At 43.9% G+C, this 18,138-nt stretch overlaps 1 protein-coding gene across 4 annotated transcripts in view; it reads left to right on the top strand.

Annotated features, from left to right (window-relative positions):
* Klf12 (Kruppel like factor 12) overlaps positions 1 to 18,138 on the top strand; it is a 376,554-nt gene that overhangs the window by 297,148 nt on the left and 61,268 nt on the right. For all 4 annotated transcript variants that reach the window (XM_026788334.1, XM_005365358.2, XM_026788336.1 and 1 more), the window contains one exon: positions 6,669 to 6,731. In XM_026788334.1, the coding sequence (XP_026644135.1) occupies positions 6,669 to 6,731 (63 nt within the window). The remainder of the gene's footprint in view (positions 1 to 6,668; positions 6,732 to 18,138) is intronic.

Genomic DNA, 18,138 nt, shown 5'->3' with positions numbered 1-18,138 from the left:
TTTTTTTTTTTTTGGTTTTTCGAGACAGGGTTTCCCTGTGGTTTTGGAGCCTGTCCTGGAACTAGCTCTTGTAGACCAGGCTGGCCTCGAACTCCCAGAGATCCGCCTGCCTCTGCCTCCCGAGTGCTGGGATTAAAGGCGTGCGCCACCACCACCCGGCTGATACAATTGTGAACAAAGAGAGGAATGCCTTCTTGAAGCATTCATGTGGAGTTGGAGAGACAGACAATATAAATTAAGTGTGCATCAACATGTGCCCTTCATTCAGCATCTGGAGGGTACCCCATCGTGTGAGAACTAGGAACATGTTGTGGGTAACCTCTGAGGAGCACACATCAACTACACACAACGCCAGGGGTGTGAGGAAAAACACTCAGTGTAACCACGTCGGTGAGGGCAAGAGAGGTAGTGAGGGACGACATTAGGATGAATAGATTTCTTGAAATGAAATGCCAAATGTTCTCCTGTGAGATCTGCAGCCTCTGTCAATATGCAGCAGAAATGAACGCCATCGTTCCTTTCAATATGCTGTATTTCTTCTTGTTGTGTTACGTGCATGTGGCCTGTCGTGTGTTTACAGGTGCTTATCACATCTGAGTGTGTATGTGGAGGTTAGAGTTCAATTTCAGATTTGCTTTTCTCTCATTCTTCATCTGACTTTTTGAGACAAACTCTTTCACTGAACCTGAAGACCATGGACTTAACTGTGGCTAGGGTCTACCCATCTCTGCCTTTCACTACTGAGGTCCCTTGAGCGTGCTGCCACACCCAAATCTTATTGGATTTCTGGGGATGTGAACTTAGGGGCCCATGCTTTTGTGTCAGGACCTTGACTGACTTGTCCATCTCCCAGGCTCTACTTTCTGCACCGTTTACCATAACCCACATAAGTGTCTGTAGCATCTGAAAAAGTATTACAGTAAACATGGAAAACAATGATTATAACATTAGTTTCATGTGGTGATTCAGTTCACCCCACGCCTCTAAAAGTAATAATATACTTGCATAGGAAAGGATGTCAAAAATGTCCTAAAAGGAACATTTAAAAATATATGTTGGTGCAATGACAACATATGTATGGATGACAGTGTCATAATGAAATAATCTGTTTCGTATACTAACTAGAAAAGCATTGTATGTATACATAAATATGTATACATATGTGCTTGTATGTAAAATTTTTGGTTCTGCTTAGTGGTGTGAAACTACAAACCAGGGGTTCACACCTATTCGTGAAATCCCTACCGCTGAGATCTCTCATTACCCTTTGGTATATGGTATTTCTGGGGGTCATCTAATCATAGATATAATTTTTTTGCTAAGAATAAAAAGGATCCACTTTATCTGATGATTTGCATTCTCATTATTTGCCCCGGTGTAGTGCATCTATTAGAATAACATCTGGACTAGCCTGAATGCTCGTGAGAATTTGTTCCCAGTGCTGTGACTGTAAGAATTAAAGCAAATCCAATTCTAAATCATTTCATATGTTTTGCATAAGAACATGTTGGTATTTAATAATAACCATAGAATTATTTCTAAGTCCTCAACAAAGCAGTAAAATGAATTATTAAAAGGACTTTTGTACCATTTGCTTAGTTTGTAGATGAAAGTATGGCCAGATACATAATAGAAAAAATAAATAAATGGAATAGCAAGCATAAGTATGTCATCGTTTTTAAGAGTTATCAAATATCTAATCACACACATAGGGTAGCAGCCTATCAGAAAATGTTTTTGGTCTGTGAAGTAGTTTATTCTGACATTCTCAATAGGAAGAGTGTCTCTGATACAGGGCACATGAACCGGACAGTCAGTGCATTCATTTACTTGGTTGGTTGGTTGGATTTTGTTTTGTGGTGTTTCGTTTTCAGATTTCCTCGGTGTGTAGAGTTTATCCTGTTTTGTCAGTAGGAAGCAAGTTCTCTTTCATAGGGCAGCCTTGTTAGTCACGCTGCCATTTCTTGAGGTGACCCCTTCCTTCTGTCCCCTCAGGAAAAGAGTGGGATTGAGAAACCCTGTCTGATCGAGGCCTGGATGTGGCTGGGGTGGCTAGGGTAGGTATCCCTTTTTGAGAGCATTTGTGGACTGGATGGAATTCATATAACAAAACATAAGTTAGCCAGAAGAAAGCGTGGCATACTAATGTGATCTAAGACTTCTGCACCAGGGGAGTCTTCAGAAAGAAAGGCTTATAGAGTCTAGGGCAATTGCCCACTTTTGTGCTTGGGTTTCCTGCCACATGGACACCTCCTTGGAAGTGTGATTGGGCAGAATGGCATGGTAAAAGAGAGCCAGATTGGTGGAGTGTAACCCATAGACCTACCTGATCCAGTCACAGTGTAGGTGGTGAGATGGTGATCGTAGCCATGATGGAAACATGTTCAACTAATAACAGAATAAGCATCCACAAGGGAGAGAGGAGAACATAGGAAGGAGGCCCCAGAGACACTAGTGGTTCAGGCTGGCAAACTGGGCATGGGAGAAAGAGAAAAGTTTAGAAGATGGTCCCCATCACTGAGTCAAGAAAGTGGCCAAGTGCAGATGGACAAATTCAGACACTGGGATTTGAAGATTGCAACTCAACCCCCAGATCTGAAAACAGGGATGATATGGATATCTGCGCCAGGGGACCTGGTGAAGGAGATGTCGGATGCATGGTGACGTGTGTCAGAGTGGAGCTGGGTATACATCTCAGTGGTAGAGTATGTGGCTATCATGTACAGGTCCTGGTTTCAATCCGCAGTACTGATGAGAGCATGTTGATTTTGGGTTTGTTTTACAGCACAAGCAGGGGTAGTCTCCTCTAAAGTAACTGTAACAGTGTGACGGTCAGTGCGCATTGCTGTCGGATGCTGCGCACTGTACATGGTTCTTTGAGATATATGTTGATGCCAATGACAACACAGTGTTTGCTGACACCAGTATCATAGGGCCATGTGACCCTAGGGTGGCTGTGATGTGATTGGACAGTGGGACTATTTCAGCCCCCTTACACTCTCCAGACTGTGGTCCTGCGTGTGGTTTCCATATTGGTACCATGTCCCTTCCATAGCTGAGGATACTGAGATACAGATCGATGCTGTGACTTGCCTTAGATGGCCCTGTGATTAGCTTGCAGCGCTGTGGTCTAACCCCGTGGAAGCTGGTTATACAGTTTGCACCCTGCCTGGCTTGGTCTCTGTTCTACTTGCTGCCACAAGTTGCCAAAGCTCTCCTATGCCTAGTAGGTGGGTGGAATAGCGTGGCACTCCAGAAACTCCTCAGTGGTTCAGAATGTGTGTCCGGAACCCAGACTTCACATCCCACATCTTCCTGCCAGTCATTGGCGTAACTCCCTGGAGACACTCAAAAGCAGACTGTTGTAGTCTCTTAACTCCAATAGTCATTATCACACAGGATATGGGAAGCAGGCTCAGTACGTGCACCCAAAGAAGAGTCGTCTTTATGGTAAGGTATCAAAAAGTTTGGGATGATCTTTCGGGAATTCACCAAGACCAGCTAGCCTGGGTCTGAAAAAGCATGGGGTAAAACTGGACTTACATAGCAGACAATGAGGACTACTGAGAACTCAAGAACAATGGCAATGGGTTTTTGATCCTACTGCACATACTGGCTTTGGGGGAGCCTAGGCAGTTTGGATGCTCAACTTACTAAACCTGGATGGAGGTGGGCGGTCCTTGGACTTCCCACAGGTCAGGGAACCCTGATTGCTCTTCAAGCTGATGAGGGAGAGGGACTTGATCGGGGGAGGGGGAGGGAAATGGGAGGCGGTGGCGGGGAGGAGGCAGAAATCCTTAATAAATAAATAAATAAATAAATAAATAAATAAATAAATAAATAAAAAGTTTCAAGCGTAGCAGGAATTTTTTTTTTTAAAAAAAAAAGTGAAATTATAAACAGGCTGCTGTCCCAGGTGAGTCAGTATGTATAAATAGAACAATTGGTGCACAGGGCCTCGGTGGTGCGACTTCCGTGTCTTCCGCGCGCGGTGTAAATCACCCTGCATGAGCCGCAATAGCCCACCTAGCAATCAGTCTCTGTAGAGAACCTTGTCAGATCCGCGATGTTACACAACATCAAGATCATCCTTTGCTTCAGCCTGGTGCGTCCTTTTCTCCTCACATCCAGCAGTTAGCACCAAGGCCCGGAACCCTTAGTTACCGAACAAAGTGGCTCAGGAGTAATGGAGCCTGCATGAGGCTGCGCGAAGAATAATGAATGTTCCCAGCAAGCTTCCTGCCGCGATGCAGGTGCAGAAATCAGAGGGTCATGAATAATGCATGACATGCAGATTAGACAGGAGTTTATACTACTGGGTGTTTGCCTCTGCTACCTGCCTGGCTGCTATAAGTGGAAAGAGGCTGGTAGCCGGCAGAGGCGCTGCCATTTAAAACTGGAACACCCCGGAACGCGGCATGTCCTTTTGAAGAAATAAAAATTTAAATGATAGCTGGCATGTAATTGTTGTCTGCGTTTCGGGGGGAAGTAAGTACCCTCAGAGGAAGAAAATATTTCTCAACTCCTAGGTTGAGTTTAAGTACTGTTCCTGTTATTTGCTCGTGCAGATTATCAGAAGTTTTTTTGTTGTTGTTGTTGTTTTTGGATTTTCCCCCTAAATTTAATAAACCATGATGGGAACCATGTATTGAGAATTTTTTTTTTCACCTAGGCTCACCGATTTTTTTTCTCTCAAAGACACCAGTGTCTAGAATGTTTTGTGATTAGGGAATGATGAAGCCCAGCGCCCCTCGTCTGTGTGCCCTTGGGGTGTGAAATGGGCGGCGACAAGACACTGTGATCCTTCAACTTCAGCTGCTATCGCAGCGGCTAGAGTTGATCATGTGGAAGACACAAATCCCGGTACGGTTATGCTTAAGCAGGGCGCGGTAAAGGGGTTAAGGGTTTAAAGGACTTGGCGTGTTGTAGAGAGGGAATCCTTGGAACAAACGACTTCTGGAAATGTACTTAACTCTGAGGACCAGTGCCTCAGAAAGGAGCCGGGTTGAGTTCCTGGTGGTCTCCTGCAGCTTCCCTTTGGTCCGTGGCCTTATCTGATCATCTAGGGAGTAAATTTTTTTTGACTCAAATGTTCATCTTGAGGATTCTGTTTGAAGAAGGCAGGGGGAAATGAGTTTTGTTTCCTTTTATGTAAGTGTGTGTGTGTGTGTGTGTGTGTGTGTGTGTGTGTGTGTGTCTGATATGTATAAGCATCTATGAGAGAGATAAGTATGTATCTTTGAGGTGCTGGAATATGAGCTGGCTTTCATTTCTGGCTGACACTGTCATTTCCGCCAGGCCCCAGCTTGGACAGATGCCAAGACCAACAGGTGATCCTTGTAGCTGCCGAACAGCAGGAAGTGGGGTTGCGCTTGAATGAGGCAGTTCAGCAGAGGGGCTGCCTGGCCTCCTTCCATCTTTCTGCATAATTATCGCCCCCTCCCCCATGCAGAGCGGAAAATCTGTGCTGAGCAACTCGGCTGCAGCCACCACTGAGAAGGCTGTGAGAAAAAAGAATGCTAATAAGGGGCGGTAGAGGAAATCAACCGCAAAGTGCCACCCAACTCAGGTTCCGGAAAGATGGCGCTCCCGCCTCCACCCCCAAAATGGCTGGCCTGCCTGCCCTATCTGTTTTGATGTGATTTTTTTCACTGAGTAGCAGTGAGGGGCTGGGGTGCGAATGGACCTTGGGCTGCTGGTTTTAACAGAGCCTTAGAACTAATTAAGATAAGTTTGTTTCCTCCCATCATCCTTCCTTGATTCTCTCTTCCTCTCCTTTCCTCCCTTTCCGTGAATCAAAGCAATGTGTGAAGAGTGATGATGATTTGAACTAAGAATGGCTAGATCAGGACTCCTAGGCAAGCAGTCCAAAGCAAGAAGTGAGCTGCTCGGCAGCTGAAGTAGCCAAACTGCTTCCTTGGCCAACTAGTTGGTTAACTCTCAAAGCGGAGGGTGTCCAGCCACCGGCCCCAGTTGGAGGATACCAGCAGCACCTTTAAATTCAAACCCTGCGTGACGCCAACCTAGGAAGCTTGGAAAACTTTATATTTACTCCTTTTACCTGCTATAGTTCTGAAATCACTCCTTCCTCAACTCAGCTAGAGCACATCAATTTTAGAAAGCCTGTCTCCTGCAAATGACCATTCACCCCTCCATCCTGCGCTGTTTACACTCAGCCCGTTTCTGGCCACGTGGATGAGGTCCTGCTGTCTTCTTGACTTTAACATTTAGAAATTGACTGAAAGTGTGGTCATTTAACTGTCTCTTTGTGCAGTTTCTATGGCAACAGACTTAAGAGGGCTCTATGAGGGCAGGTATCATGGCCTCCATGCTATTTTACTCACTCTTACCCCCAGGCCAGGATTACATCTTCAGTAACGGTGTCTTCTGCTGAAGGAGTACATCTGTTCATTGAAACCAGTGGTACTGCACTCGGGACCTTTACAGTTGACACAGAGGCCTTGCTATCTTGGGAGAGATAAAGAAAGAAGCCTTTGGGTTGGAAGCAGAGGAATTTAATTGCATTTGTTTACTAAGAGATGGTCAAGTTCACAAGAGAGAACAAAAGAACTTCATTTGTTTATTGATGGAGCAGATTCTTTCTGCCTTCCCCTGTGTGGTCAAAGTTATGTTTTCTCAATCCCTGACTTCCTTTTATCTATTGACAGGGTCCATCCATCCCCAGTTTCCAGGGTCCGGGGAAACCGAATGAATAACCAGAAGTTTGCTTGGTGAGTACGCAAGTCAAGTTGGGAATATCTGTTATCTTCTATTGCTGCAGACGTTTTGTTTGGTTTAGGGAAGCAGTGTCCCGTGGATCTCCAGACTAGCCTGTAATAAACCATCAAGAAAACACTGACAGGGTTCCTTTTAGTTAAAACTGTTCATTCGCCAGCAACGCTCTGGGTAGCATCTTTCACCTAACAGATGTACCCAGCTTCCCAAGATCACCCATCTCATCTTTGAAAATAGTGCTTCCTTTTCAAAGTGTGTCTTATTTAACCCACCTGTCTTTTAGGTGTCACCTTCAGCTACTAATGAAAAAATTTTAACTTAATTGAAATTATTATAAAATTAATAAATAAAATGTATTAATATTTAGAAGCCCTCCCTCCCCTTCAGCCTTAACCTTAAATATCTATTCACTGTTTTGGGTGGGGGGAGCAATACAAAGGTCTTTAACTGACAACTTCTTAAACACAGTGCTAAGTGGAACTGCCCAGAAATGCCCTGAAGTTCTTTCAACCACATTTGATAAATGATTCTTTGACAAGACAACTTGAAGGACTTCAAAAATGTTTTATGTGAAACCAAAAGAATAGATCAATATTGGTTCAAATTCTGCTTCTTTACGTTACTGCGCAAAATTAGCCTCCCAGTTCATAACGCATCATGGAAAAGAAGATAAAAGAAATAAAGAAAACTGAAGGACTTGAGCCGTGTACTATGTTACCTCAAAAATGGCTCATAATTCATAGATCTCTGTCTTACTTTTTTAGATTATGCTTAGGACCGGATTTTGATCAGAAAATCTGGGGTTTTATTTTTTTGTAATTTGGGAAGATGAGTGCTGAAGATTCCACTTCCATATTAATTTAATTAATTTAAACCAATATTATATTTGAGGAATACAAACGGCACTTTGAATACCACCTGATCAGTCTTCCTCCATTAAGTCTAATTAGCCCTCACAATAGCCTGGTGCTCTTGTGAAATCTTATGCTCTGCCTTTTTGCAGAGAGGGAAACGGAGCCCAGAGGAGGAAGCCTTTTATTTGGCTGCCCAAAGGCTGGGCGTCCTTGATAGCCACTCTCAGGCATTAAAGCATGCTCTCCCCTGTCAGACTTTGAATGGTGAGAGACTAGCAAAGCCAGGAGATACAGAATGAAAAGCAAGGAAGAAGCTAGAGTCCAGTTTGGAGTTTATAGAGTTTGCACTCCTTCTTAGTTGAAGGCACATTATACCGAAGAAACTTTACTCCACAAAGAGGGAACATGAGATACTCCAGCGAGCAACATGAGCCAAAGATCCTAGGGAATACTGTCAGCCCTGAGGTTCGGTTTCTGCCCCTTTGCTCTAGAGGGCTGAATGGGAAACACTGAATAAATAATATATTTTTTCCCTCTCCCTTTTCCTTTCTCCACAAGAGGTAAAGGTAATTTGTTCCTACAGAATTTGTAGCATGTCAGTTGGTTGGTAAGTTTAAAAGACTTTTATCTCTAAATGAGTAATCCATGAAAATAACCAAAAGGGATTTTACTACTAGCCCTGGGAAAATTCAACTCATGTTTATTTAACAACATTTATTTATGTCCCAGGCACTGTTACAAGCACTAGATTAGAAAGATAAATAAAGCATGGTTTCTATCCTCAGAGGGCTGTCTTCTAGGGGAGGGGTGTGTGTGTGTGACAGAGAGAGAAAGAGAGAGAGAGAGAGAGAGAGAGAGAGAGAGAGAGAGAGAGAGAGAGAGAGAGAGAGAGCTCTTAAGTCCTGATACTTTCCCAACTGCTTCCTGGGCCTTTATGCTGGTATCATAGTCAGGCTCACAGACATGCGTGCTAAGCTGGGATTCGGTAATGCAATGTTGACGATACTCTGTGGACATGTATTCACGGTGCTGTGTTCATCGGACTCACTTATCACCTTTATTGACGAGCACCTGGAGAGGCGCGCTACTGGGGGGAAATATATAGGAGGGACAATGCCTACAGTCAGTTCCAAAACCTGAGGCTACAGCCCACACTCACACATTCTCGATTTGATTCTCAGTGCTGCAAAAACAAAGGAAGAGAATCGATCCCAGAGCAGAAAACCCTGGAGTAAAGACAGATTGTTAGTAGGAAAAACAGAGAGATGAGCAACCGCGTCCTTTATCGATGAAACCCGACACCGAAGAAGATGAAGACATTTCTAAATTGATTCTAACAGGAGTACTGATAGATCCCCTGCATAAACTTGTTTGGCCGGGTGCTAGCTAACATGTCTATGATCTATACTGCCTTGAATCTTCCTTAGGTAAACACTGTGACTCTGGTGTGTGGATAAATCAGCTGCAAGGAGGAAGCCATGAATCACCCAGCATCTCCTCCTCGTGAAGTGATGAATGGTTGAAACTTGGTTGTGAAATATTGACTATGAAAAAGTCAGAGAGTTTAACTACTCGTCTAGCAGTGGTGAGAAGGGGCAGGAGATATTTGCTCTCCTCAGAATAGAAGTTGGGGATCATTTGTAGAATCCGATGTCAAGTTCATCACTCGCTTGTCGCTGGCTTCCGTTAGAGCCTCAAATGGTGCACATAGGAGTTGAGAACTGTGAATGTGTGCGATGGGTTAGCAAATGCTCCAATCAGTTAAAGCTGGTCATCAAATAGGCAATTAAAATCCATCAATGATGGAAAGGCTTGAACTTCCTCTGTGGAATTAGATCTAGCTCCCTGCAGTAGGTTCTAAAAGTCAATGGCCATGACCCACAGCTCCTGAGCCAATGTCTGCTATTGGGTAAAGTGAGCTTAATTTTTTTAAGTAGCTTTTTCCTCTGCACAATGCTAGCACAAGGAAGCATCTACTGGCCACTTTCATGGTAACAGTACTCTGGAGGTGAAGAAATACGTGGGCAAAAATGTCTTTTGGAATGGAACAGCATCTGCCCGAACCAGAAGAAAATGCCATAGCACTGTGAATACAGCCATGGAGGGCCCCAGAGCTTCCTGGGAGCTTCTGGGTTCAGTGGCAGGTGTTAGGATGCAGCAGCGTCTGAGCTGTGTGTTCACTCTCAGGGATTCGGGAATGGCAGGAAGCCCTTCTTACAAGAATGGAAGGATACAGTAAAGAAGCTCTGGTCATTATATAATTAATCTAATAAAGAACCAACTGAGGAAAGGAGACCCGTCTGGATGCAGGCTCCAACCTCCTCCTCACAGCCCCCACAGTGTGGAGTGGTTCTTGGTTTGGGGAACGTTAAGCCCTTGGACTGCAGGTGTGTGAGTTTATCAGTATCACACATTGGACCTCTGCTCTGTGTCTCTCTAGTGCCCCTGTTAGAGGGTGAAGACAAACCCATTTTCCTTTTACTATCCCTTGGGTTTACAGGCTGAGACCCTGTTATCTTAGCTGACAGCAGAGAGGCTATCACGAGAAAAGCAAAGACAGGTTCCTGAACACATCCGCCACACATTCATAGGGGAATAGTCCCAAATAGGGGCCTCTGAATGAGTGGATGTTGAAACGTAGGCTTCTGTGGCACCAATAGCATCTTACCAGAGGGGGTTTTGTTTGTTTGTTTGTTTTGTTTTTGGAGAGGTCATGAGACAAAGAGAGAAGACTTGGAGCTTCTAGGGATGGCAAGTTATGGGATGGTAGGTATGTGGGGGGCTCTAGGTCAAGGGGAAGGGCTTAGGTAGGTTCCAACATTGTCAGCCCTGGATTAACAGAAGTTGTCTCTCCTCGTAGAAATGTGTTGCGGGAGGTCCTTCCGCTCCTCCAGCCTATGATACCAGCCCATTGGGGCGTGGTCTCTCTCCCTTTAAAAAAGTGGCCACTTCCTCTCCTCTCTCTCTTCACTTCCTGCTCCTCCGACTAGACTTCCTTCCTGGTTGCGCAGAGGGCTGACTGTGATCTGTAAGTTTTTTCCCCTTTAAATAAATACCACCCTATTAATCATAATTCCAAACTGCTGTGGCATTGTTTGTGACTTACGCCTTCAGAAATGAATCTAGTTCTTCTGGGCAGATGGGGAGCACACTGAGATTTTCTTGTATCTGCTTTCTAAAACTCACTTTGGAGTGTGTGTTTCTGTGCGTGCACCCACGCACGCACGTGTGTGTGTGTGTAGATACCTATAAAGAACAGAAGACACTATCTGATCCTTGGAACCAGAGTTCTAGGCTACAGGGAAACACCCACATGGGTAGCGGGATCCAGACTCAAATCCTCTGGGAGAATAGCAAATGCTCCTAAGGTTCTTAGCAGTCTCTCCAGCCAGCATCTGCGTCTTCTCATTTCTCTTGAGTCACATGGATTCTTAGGTATCAGCATTTTTCCATCTGCCTGTGTCACGTGGATTCTTATGCCAAACTGCTATGTTTTAGGGTACCTTGTTCTGCTGCTGCCTTTCACTGTAGGAATCTTCTTTTGGAACATTTAATTTCCTTTCCTGGAAAAGGTAATGCAAGGAAGGAAAAAAAACTTTGTGATCTTTCAGGCAAATGGAAACATTGAATGTGAAGTTAGATTTTAACTCACTGTAGACAGTTTTGCTGAAAGCTTTATCAAATTCACAAGAGAGGGGCCATTTCCAAGTCTGATTTCCAGCATTATGTCTTCAAAGGTACAATCCAAATCTGGAATCTTTGGATTTGGGTGCGTGTGTGCCCTAGGACAGGACCAGGAGGGTTCTGTGGGGCTATATGTCAAATAGACCCCATAGCTGGGTTAGAGCGGCAGTTACTGTCGGGTTGGGCTAAGTGCTCAACTGCTTGACCGTCTCTGTGTATCTTCATCTGTCGCTTTTCAAGTTTCCTCTCCCTGTGTTTTTCCTCCACATTTGTTGTTATTTGGGAATGGTAGTCAGTGAAGAGAGCCTCTGGCACATGTGCCAAGAGTCACTGCCTGCCTTGGTGCTTGATGCCACATCACTGAGACTTTATGGTTGTTTTTATGCTTCCATAGAAAAATGAAGCATTTCTTCCCATTAAAATAGAAATTGTTCTCACAAAAGCAGATGTAGTTTTCTCTATGGGGTGTCGCTGTCACCATCTCAATTATGATTTCTCTCTTACCGGTATGCCTGACATTGTATAGACACGGGCAAGTCCTAATTTAAACAGTCTCCAGCCAAAGTGGGCATTCTGGATCTCATCACATTTAACATTTGAATTTGTCTACAAGTGTACGTCTCGAGTTTTTGCAGAGGGCAGGAAGTTCCTGTTCTCACTCGAATGTTTTACTGTCAGCGATGGGCTGTACTAAGCTTAAATATTTACACACATACAGCTGCGAATGTGGCCACTGTCTTTGAGGATTCTCCGAGAGGGATGAAGCTCAGTGCTTTTAGACCATAAAAGTAAGACGAGTTTTCTTCTTTAATGCTTTTCCCATAATAGAGGGAGACACTGAGGCTGTTGCTAGGAGAAACCACTCAGGCATGTGGAGTAGGACCAGCCATTTAAGGAGAGGCAGGCTATTTGCAGATGGCAGATTCTGAGTTGTAAGCATCTGCAGCTCAGGGGAACCAGGTCACATTGTCCATGAAGAAATGGGAGAGCCCACTATAGGGACGGGATATTGCAGAGCTAGGCATAGACCCAAGTCCCTACTCACCTGTCCAGGAGTCTTTCTACCACGTGGCAGTTGTCTAGCAACTTCAAAATGAGGGAAATCCTCAACATTATGTATCCATTCTTTGCCAACTGGGCAGAAGGGTTTGCCTAGGAAATTCCCACTAGCGCGATGTCAGGGCTAGCAGAAATAGGGATGACAGAGCCATAGCTGCTCATGACAGACAAGTAGCAAACAGTCCTGCTAAAGTCTTGACTCATCGTTTTGGGTTTTTTTTTTTTTTCATATTTCAATACTGATGGGCAATATTGATTGAGTTCTTTTCATGATTTCTTGACTTACAGAACAAAAGCATAGGGCATTATGTGTAGAGTCCATTGTGTTACAATCCAGTCCCATAAACGCATAACCACTTGTGAATTTTTTTTGTCAACCCATAGGTGTTGTGTTGGTAAATAAGCATTGGCCTTTGAGTTTGGCTTGGAAGAAAACTTTCCCCTGTAAGTGGGCCATCGCGATGCCAGCGGCAAACCTGTTTGTACTTTAACCCTGATTCCCAATAAAAGGGGTGCCTCTATGGAAAATTCCCAATAAAAGGGGTGCCTCTATGGAAAATTCCCAATAAAGGGGTGCCTCTATGGAAAATTCCCAATAAAAGGGGTACCTCTATGGAAAATTCCCAATGAAAGGGGTGCCTCTATGGAAAATTCCCAATAAAAGGGGTGCCTCTATGCAAAACTACATCTTAAACCCTCACAAATGCACCTCTCTATTCTCAAAAAAGTTTCAATTCAGGATCATATATCTCTATTTGCCTAGTTATTTATGTTGACTTAATTATTTTGACCACAAGCTGACCTCAGACTCTCTGGCCTTGAACCCCCAAGCCCCTGCAGCAGCTCTCCTAATGCTGGAGTTACTGGCATGCACCAGGATGTCTGGCTTGGTTTATTCTCTGCTAACTTTGGCATCTCCTCAAAGTTAGCTTGGTGACCACTGCAAGTAGTTAAATTCTGTGTTTATCTTCAAAACTGGCTTTATTTTTTAAAAAAGAAGAAAAGGAACAACAGCAACTTCAGTCTAATTTCCTTAAATTCCTTATCACCTAACATTTCAGCAAGAGACCTTCATGATAAAAAAAGCAAATAGGTTTGTTCTCATTCCTGTTTGTGTCAGCTGATTTGGTCTCTTAGCCACAATAAAGATGATGTGGGAAAGAAATTAAGCGAGGTCATTTTCTTTAGTTATTTCCTTAATTATATGAGAATTGGGACTCTAGGATCATGCTGAGCTCTGAAGGTCACCAATTCTGAGGTTTTTTTTTTTTTTTTTTTCCATTACAAACACATGAGTATTTTGCTTTCATCAACCTCCAGCTCGGAAGCATACATAAACATTACATGGTAGACCTACTGTATAGACATGTAGTACGCATCAGGGAATGGTCACCATCCTGTCGATTCACGTCATTTGGTCGGCACTGTAGCCAGTATAAGTATAGGACTATAAGGGTGCAGGACTTCAGCATATAGGACTGCCAGGTACAGGACTCCCATGTATAGGACCACCAGGTAGAGGACCATCAAGGCACAGGACTCTCACAGTAAAGCACTAGTAGGCATAGCACTATCAAGACAATACATCTGTCTCACACTCGCTAGAGCCTAGCTGAAAGACAGTAATTTATGTGCTCTAAAGCAGCTTGTATAGTTCTCATGATTATTGACTCTTCTCCAATAATGGTTATTTGGGAGCTACATCTTATATAGCAATGAGTGCTTAGTCTTCACATAAGCGTAACTCACTGCGGAGAAGCTGCCTGAACTGCCGTTGCTTCCTGAATTTGAAATTACATCACACTGTTGTCCTCTGTCAGAATCTTTTCCCGTTTAAACTTGCTCAGAGGTTAAAAACTTTATAATAAAGAACATCTGAACAATGAAACCTGAGCAGGTGGAGTTATTCATATGTACAATGCAGAAAGCAGCGTGTTCCTACATGAAAATATGTATGTGTATATGCGTTATATAATAGCAATGTTTATTACTTTTAGTGGAGGTATGAGGTAGGGTCTCGGGTAGCCCAGGCTACCCTAGATCATATGTAGCGAAGGCTGCCTTGAAATTGATCTCTTCCTCCTGTGAAGTCCAGGGATTACAGGTGTGCACCATGACACCTGACTGAGAAACTTACTCCCTCATCATAATATTCAACAGATATATTTGCATAAAACATTTGCCATTACTAGCAAAGTAACGCTATGCCCAGTGTAAGTATTTGAGAGAAAAATAACTAAAATAGGAAGCCAATCAAAACCCTTAATGTGTCTATGAATATGCAGGGAATAGTGCTTGCAATAATAATTTCAAAAGGCTTAGCAGTCAGGGAGTTCTGTGTGCTAGACATTTTGTCTTGATTTGCATCTTAGAAACCTTTTTGAAATGGCATCTTTTTACAAACACAGGGTTCTTTGAGGATATAAGCACGACAAAGTCATCATCAATCACTTTTTAAAAAAGCATTTTCACACTATTGTTGCGGCTTTATTTGACCCCTGGTTTCTTTATAGAGTTCCTCAATTGTTTCCTTAAAACTAATTATTGTGTGTCTTGGCACAGGAAGCATCCTAATAATATGTATCTTTTAATATCCTAAAATGGCAATAGATGATGTGTTTATCAAAATATTTATAACAATTCAGTATCATTGGTACCATTATATAAATTCACAGCTAATAAACAACTCATTTTGCTAGAATCCACTCTCCAGTCTGTTGGAATCCCCTGCCCAGTCTGCTGGAATCCATTGCCCACTCTGCTGGAATCCACTGCCCACTCTGCTGGAATCCACTATCCGTTCTGGGGCAGCCAGCATCTCTTGCTATGTTTTCGCTCATTTAGCCCGCCTTATCAGATCGGTATCTCCCATTAGAAGTAATGACAACTAAGAGAATCTTGCTGCCGTAGCAAAGGAGAACCTGGGGGGGGGGGGCACAAGAAAGAGGGCAAAGTGAAAGGGGAAGCGGATCAGGAACATGGGAATTGGAGCAGCAAGCATTTCAGGTCCACAGAAGGGCTTACAGTGGTGGTTCCGACCTGGAGAGCCTAGCTGCAAATCCTTCACATTGCCCCTCAAACTCACCAGAATGGAGGCCACATTATGGGTGATGGATTTCCCACTTGGTTGCATCCAGCCCTTGACCAAGGAAAGAAGAGACAGAACTAAGACTATTCTATATTCTAGGAGAAGGGGAAGGGAAAGAATTGTTGTTTCCCCAAAGGAAAAGATGACGTCAGTGGCAAGCCACGGAGAAGACTCCTGACAGTGTAGCACCTTCGGTTTCCCTTTCTGTTCAAAACTAGAAGTGGCCATGAAGGAAAGAAGCTCTCGGAGTTAGGGATTTTAACTTGAATGCTTTTCCTTGGAGTCTGCTGTTTTTCATCTTTTCAATGGTACCAGGATACTCTATCATCAATAGCTAAGGTAAATTGCTTTCTCAAGTGTCGCTCTCTGTTATTCAATAGCCAGAACGCAAGGATGCTCAGGCAAAGTACATACAGATCCTTTCTCTCTGCACTCAGAGTGTTTCATCCTCATCCCTGTAATCCTTCTCACTGGCATCCGGCTTTGAATCCCGTATTCAAGAATGCCTTTTCCAAATGGGCAACACACATTTTGTTGGTAGCAAAAGAGGCAGACAACAGTAGAGCCTCCTGTGAGGTGCAGAAGGCATGTGTTCATAACCTTGGTGTACAATGGCCTTTAACTCCTGCGCTCTAGTTCTTCCCTTATGTCAGTCAGTGAATGTCTGGCCCAAACCATTGCAATGCTGTCTTTGCAGTGCCCTTAAGAGATCATACATGTCTTCAGAGCACCTTGGAGAAAAGTGGTTCATAAACCGAGATCTTTAGCCACCGTCCCATCCCAGCTTTATGCTAGAGCAATCTCTTTCCTACCGCCGCACTGATTCATCAGATGCCTAGCATCCATTACGGCCCCGACAAGGCTATCATTTATTGCAGCTCTCTTGGGCCTTTCTTAATTCAAACAATTTAGAATCCTGCGCCTCTAGGTATGTTGAGGACCGAGTCTGGTGCAATACAGTCTGTAAATATGGGTTCCAGCAATGGTATGTGTCCCATTTAAGCAGAAAGTGAACTTCTAGGGAGTAATACAACATTGACTTCGGCTTCCCCAGAATGGCAACCCTCTGTTTCCCCATCATTGTATGAACACTAGAGCTAATTTCCTGAGCTATAAACTATGGAGAGCATTTATAAACAGGCCTGTCAACTTACATCCTGTAAAAACAGCAATGACTTTAATCGTCCATAGGATGAAATTACTCTTTTTTGCAAAATAGAAATCTCTTCAGTCTCATCTTTTTACCCATATTCCTCTAACCATTCCTCAAAAGTCTGTTAAGAAAGAGAAATACTACTTTGAGAGAAAAGAAACCACAACTGGTATTTGTCACTTTAGACCAGAATTATTGCGTGCCGTTTGCAGAACCCTGTAGCTTGTCTCAAGAATGGACCGATATCCTTCAGTGAAAGTGATTTACAGTAATCTTCCCCAAACCGCGTAGTATTTACTTGTGAAAGACAAGGAAGTAGGGAATTACATTTGAGGGAGGAAACAAAGGCGGCGGGCAGCCATGTTAAGAACGGAAGAGAGTTGCTGCCACCTAGAGGTAAAATTGGATATTGCTTGCGAATGCTGTAAAGACGTTGCTGTCTTGCAACCTTAAAACTGAAATGCTGTTTAGGGATTTGTGTCCGACTCTAAACAGGACTGGACCCATTTGCCCTTAAATCCTCCATTAAAATTGGGCCAGTATTCCTCATAAGACTATACTGGCTCTGGCGTGTGTGTGTGTGTGTGTGTGTGTGTGTGTGTGTGTGTGTTTTCGTTGTTGCTGTCTGCAGCCTTGTTTGTGCCGTTGTAAGTCTCTGAATGTCTTCGTCCAACGTGGTGCATTCTGAGCTGTTTGGAAGCTGGGGGAGATTGTCTTTTCCACACTCCGAGCTGTCCTTTGAAAATATCATCCCAGGATTTTCACTAGTGATGTCTTCGGTTCTCATCTCACGGTGTTGCTCATGTACTTTGACTTCTTCCCCAAACAGGCAGGAGGCAAGGGCAGCCTGTGTGGAGAGAACACTAGCAAAGAGATGGGTGCCCTGAACCTCATCCGAATGGTGTGAAAACCTACACAGCAGCTGCCTGTGGTAGTACTTGCCCATAATCATAGCATTTGGTCAGAAGAGGCAGGAGCATCCAGGTGTTTGAGGCTAGCCTGTGCTACATGAGACTCTGTCTCAAAAGCTAAAAATAAAAAGAAATATAACACCAACAACGAACCATACAAACAAAAAGCCCTACAGCCAAATGTAGTGTTTCCCTCTAAGGCAATGCAGTTTGGGCCATTGCCATTTGGGTTCTGAATTTAAAAAAATAAAAAAGTTGTTGGGACATTTTAAATAGAAAATGTTTCTAGGTGACGACACCTAGTCTGCCAGAACCTTTGCCCTGTCACGCTGCCCTCTTCTTTGTGAGACTGACTGCCATGTCGCACACCCCCAGGGACACATTTCTCACCGTGTTTGTGGGAAGGTGCCTCTCTGAGAGGTACAGCCAAACACGCTGGCATGGAAATGTGAGCGGGGGGGGGAGGGGGGAGCTAACGAGAAAATACGTGTGACTTTTCCACATCCCTCTCCAGTTCTTGAAGGATGGGGTGTAGTAGCGCAGTAGCTGAAGAAAGTGTGTCAAGCGTGCAAGTGTGTAGTGGGAAATAGACGTGTGGCTGTGTGTGTGACACCTGCTCTCCTGCCCCCCCCCCAGTGTGTAGTGGGAAATAGA

This window comes from Microtus ochrogaster, unplaced genomic scaffold (assembly GCF_000317375.1).
Source record: "Microtus ochrogaster isolate Prairie Vole_2 unplaced genomic scaffold, MicOch1.0 UNK2, whole genome shotgun sequence".
Classification (NCBI taxonomy): Eukaryota; Metazoa; Chordata; class Mammalia; order Rodentia; family Cricetidae; genus Microtus; species Microtus ochrogaster.
The sequence above is the reverse complement of the archived record's forward strand: the minus strand, read 5'-3'. Positions and strand labels throughout refer to the sequence as shown.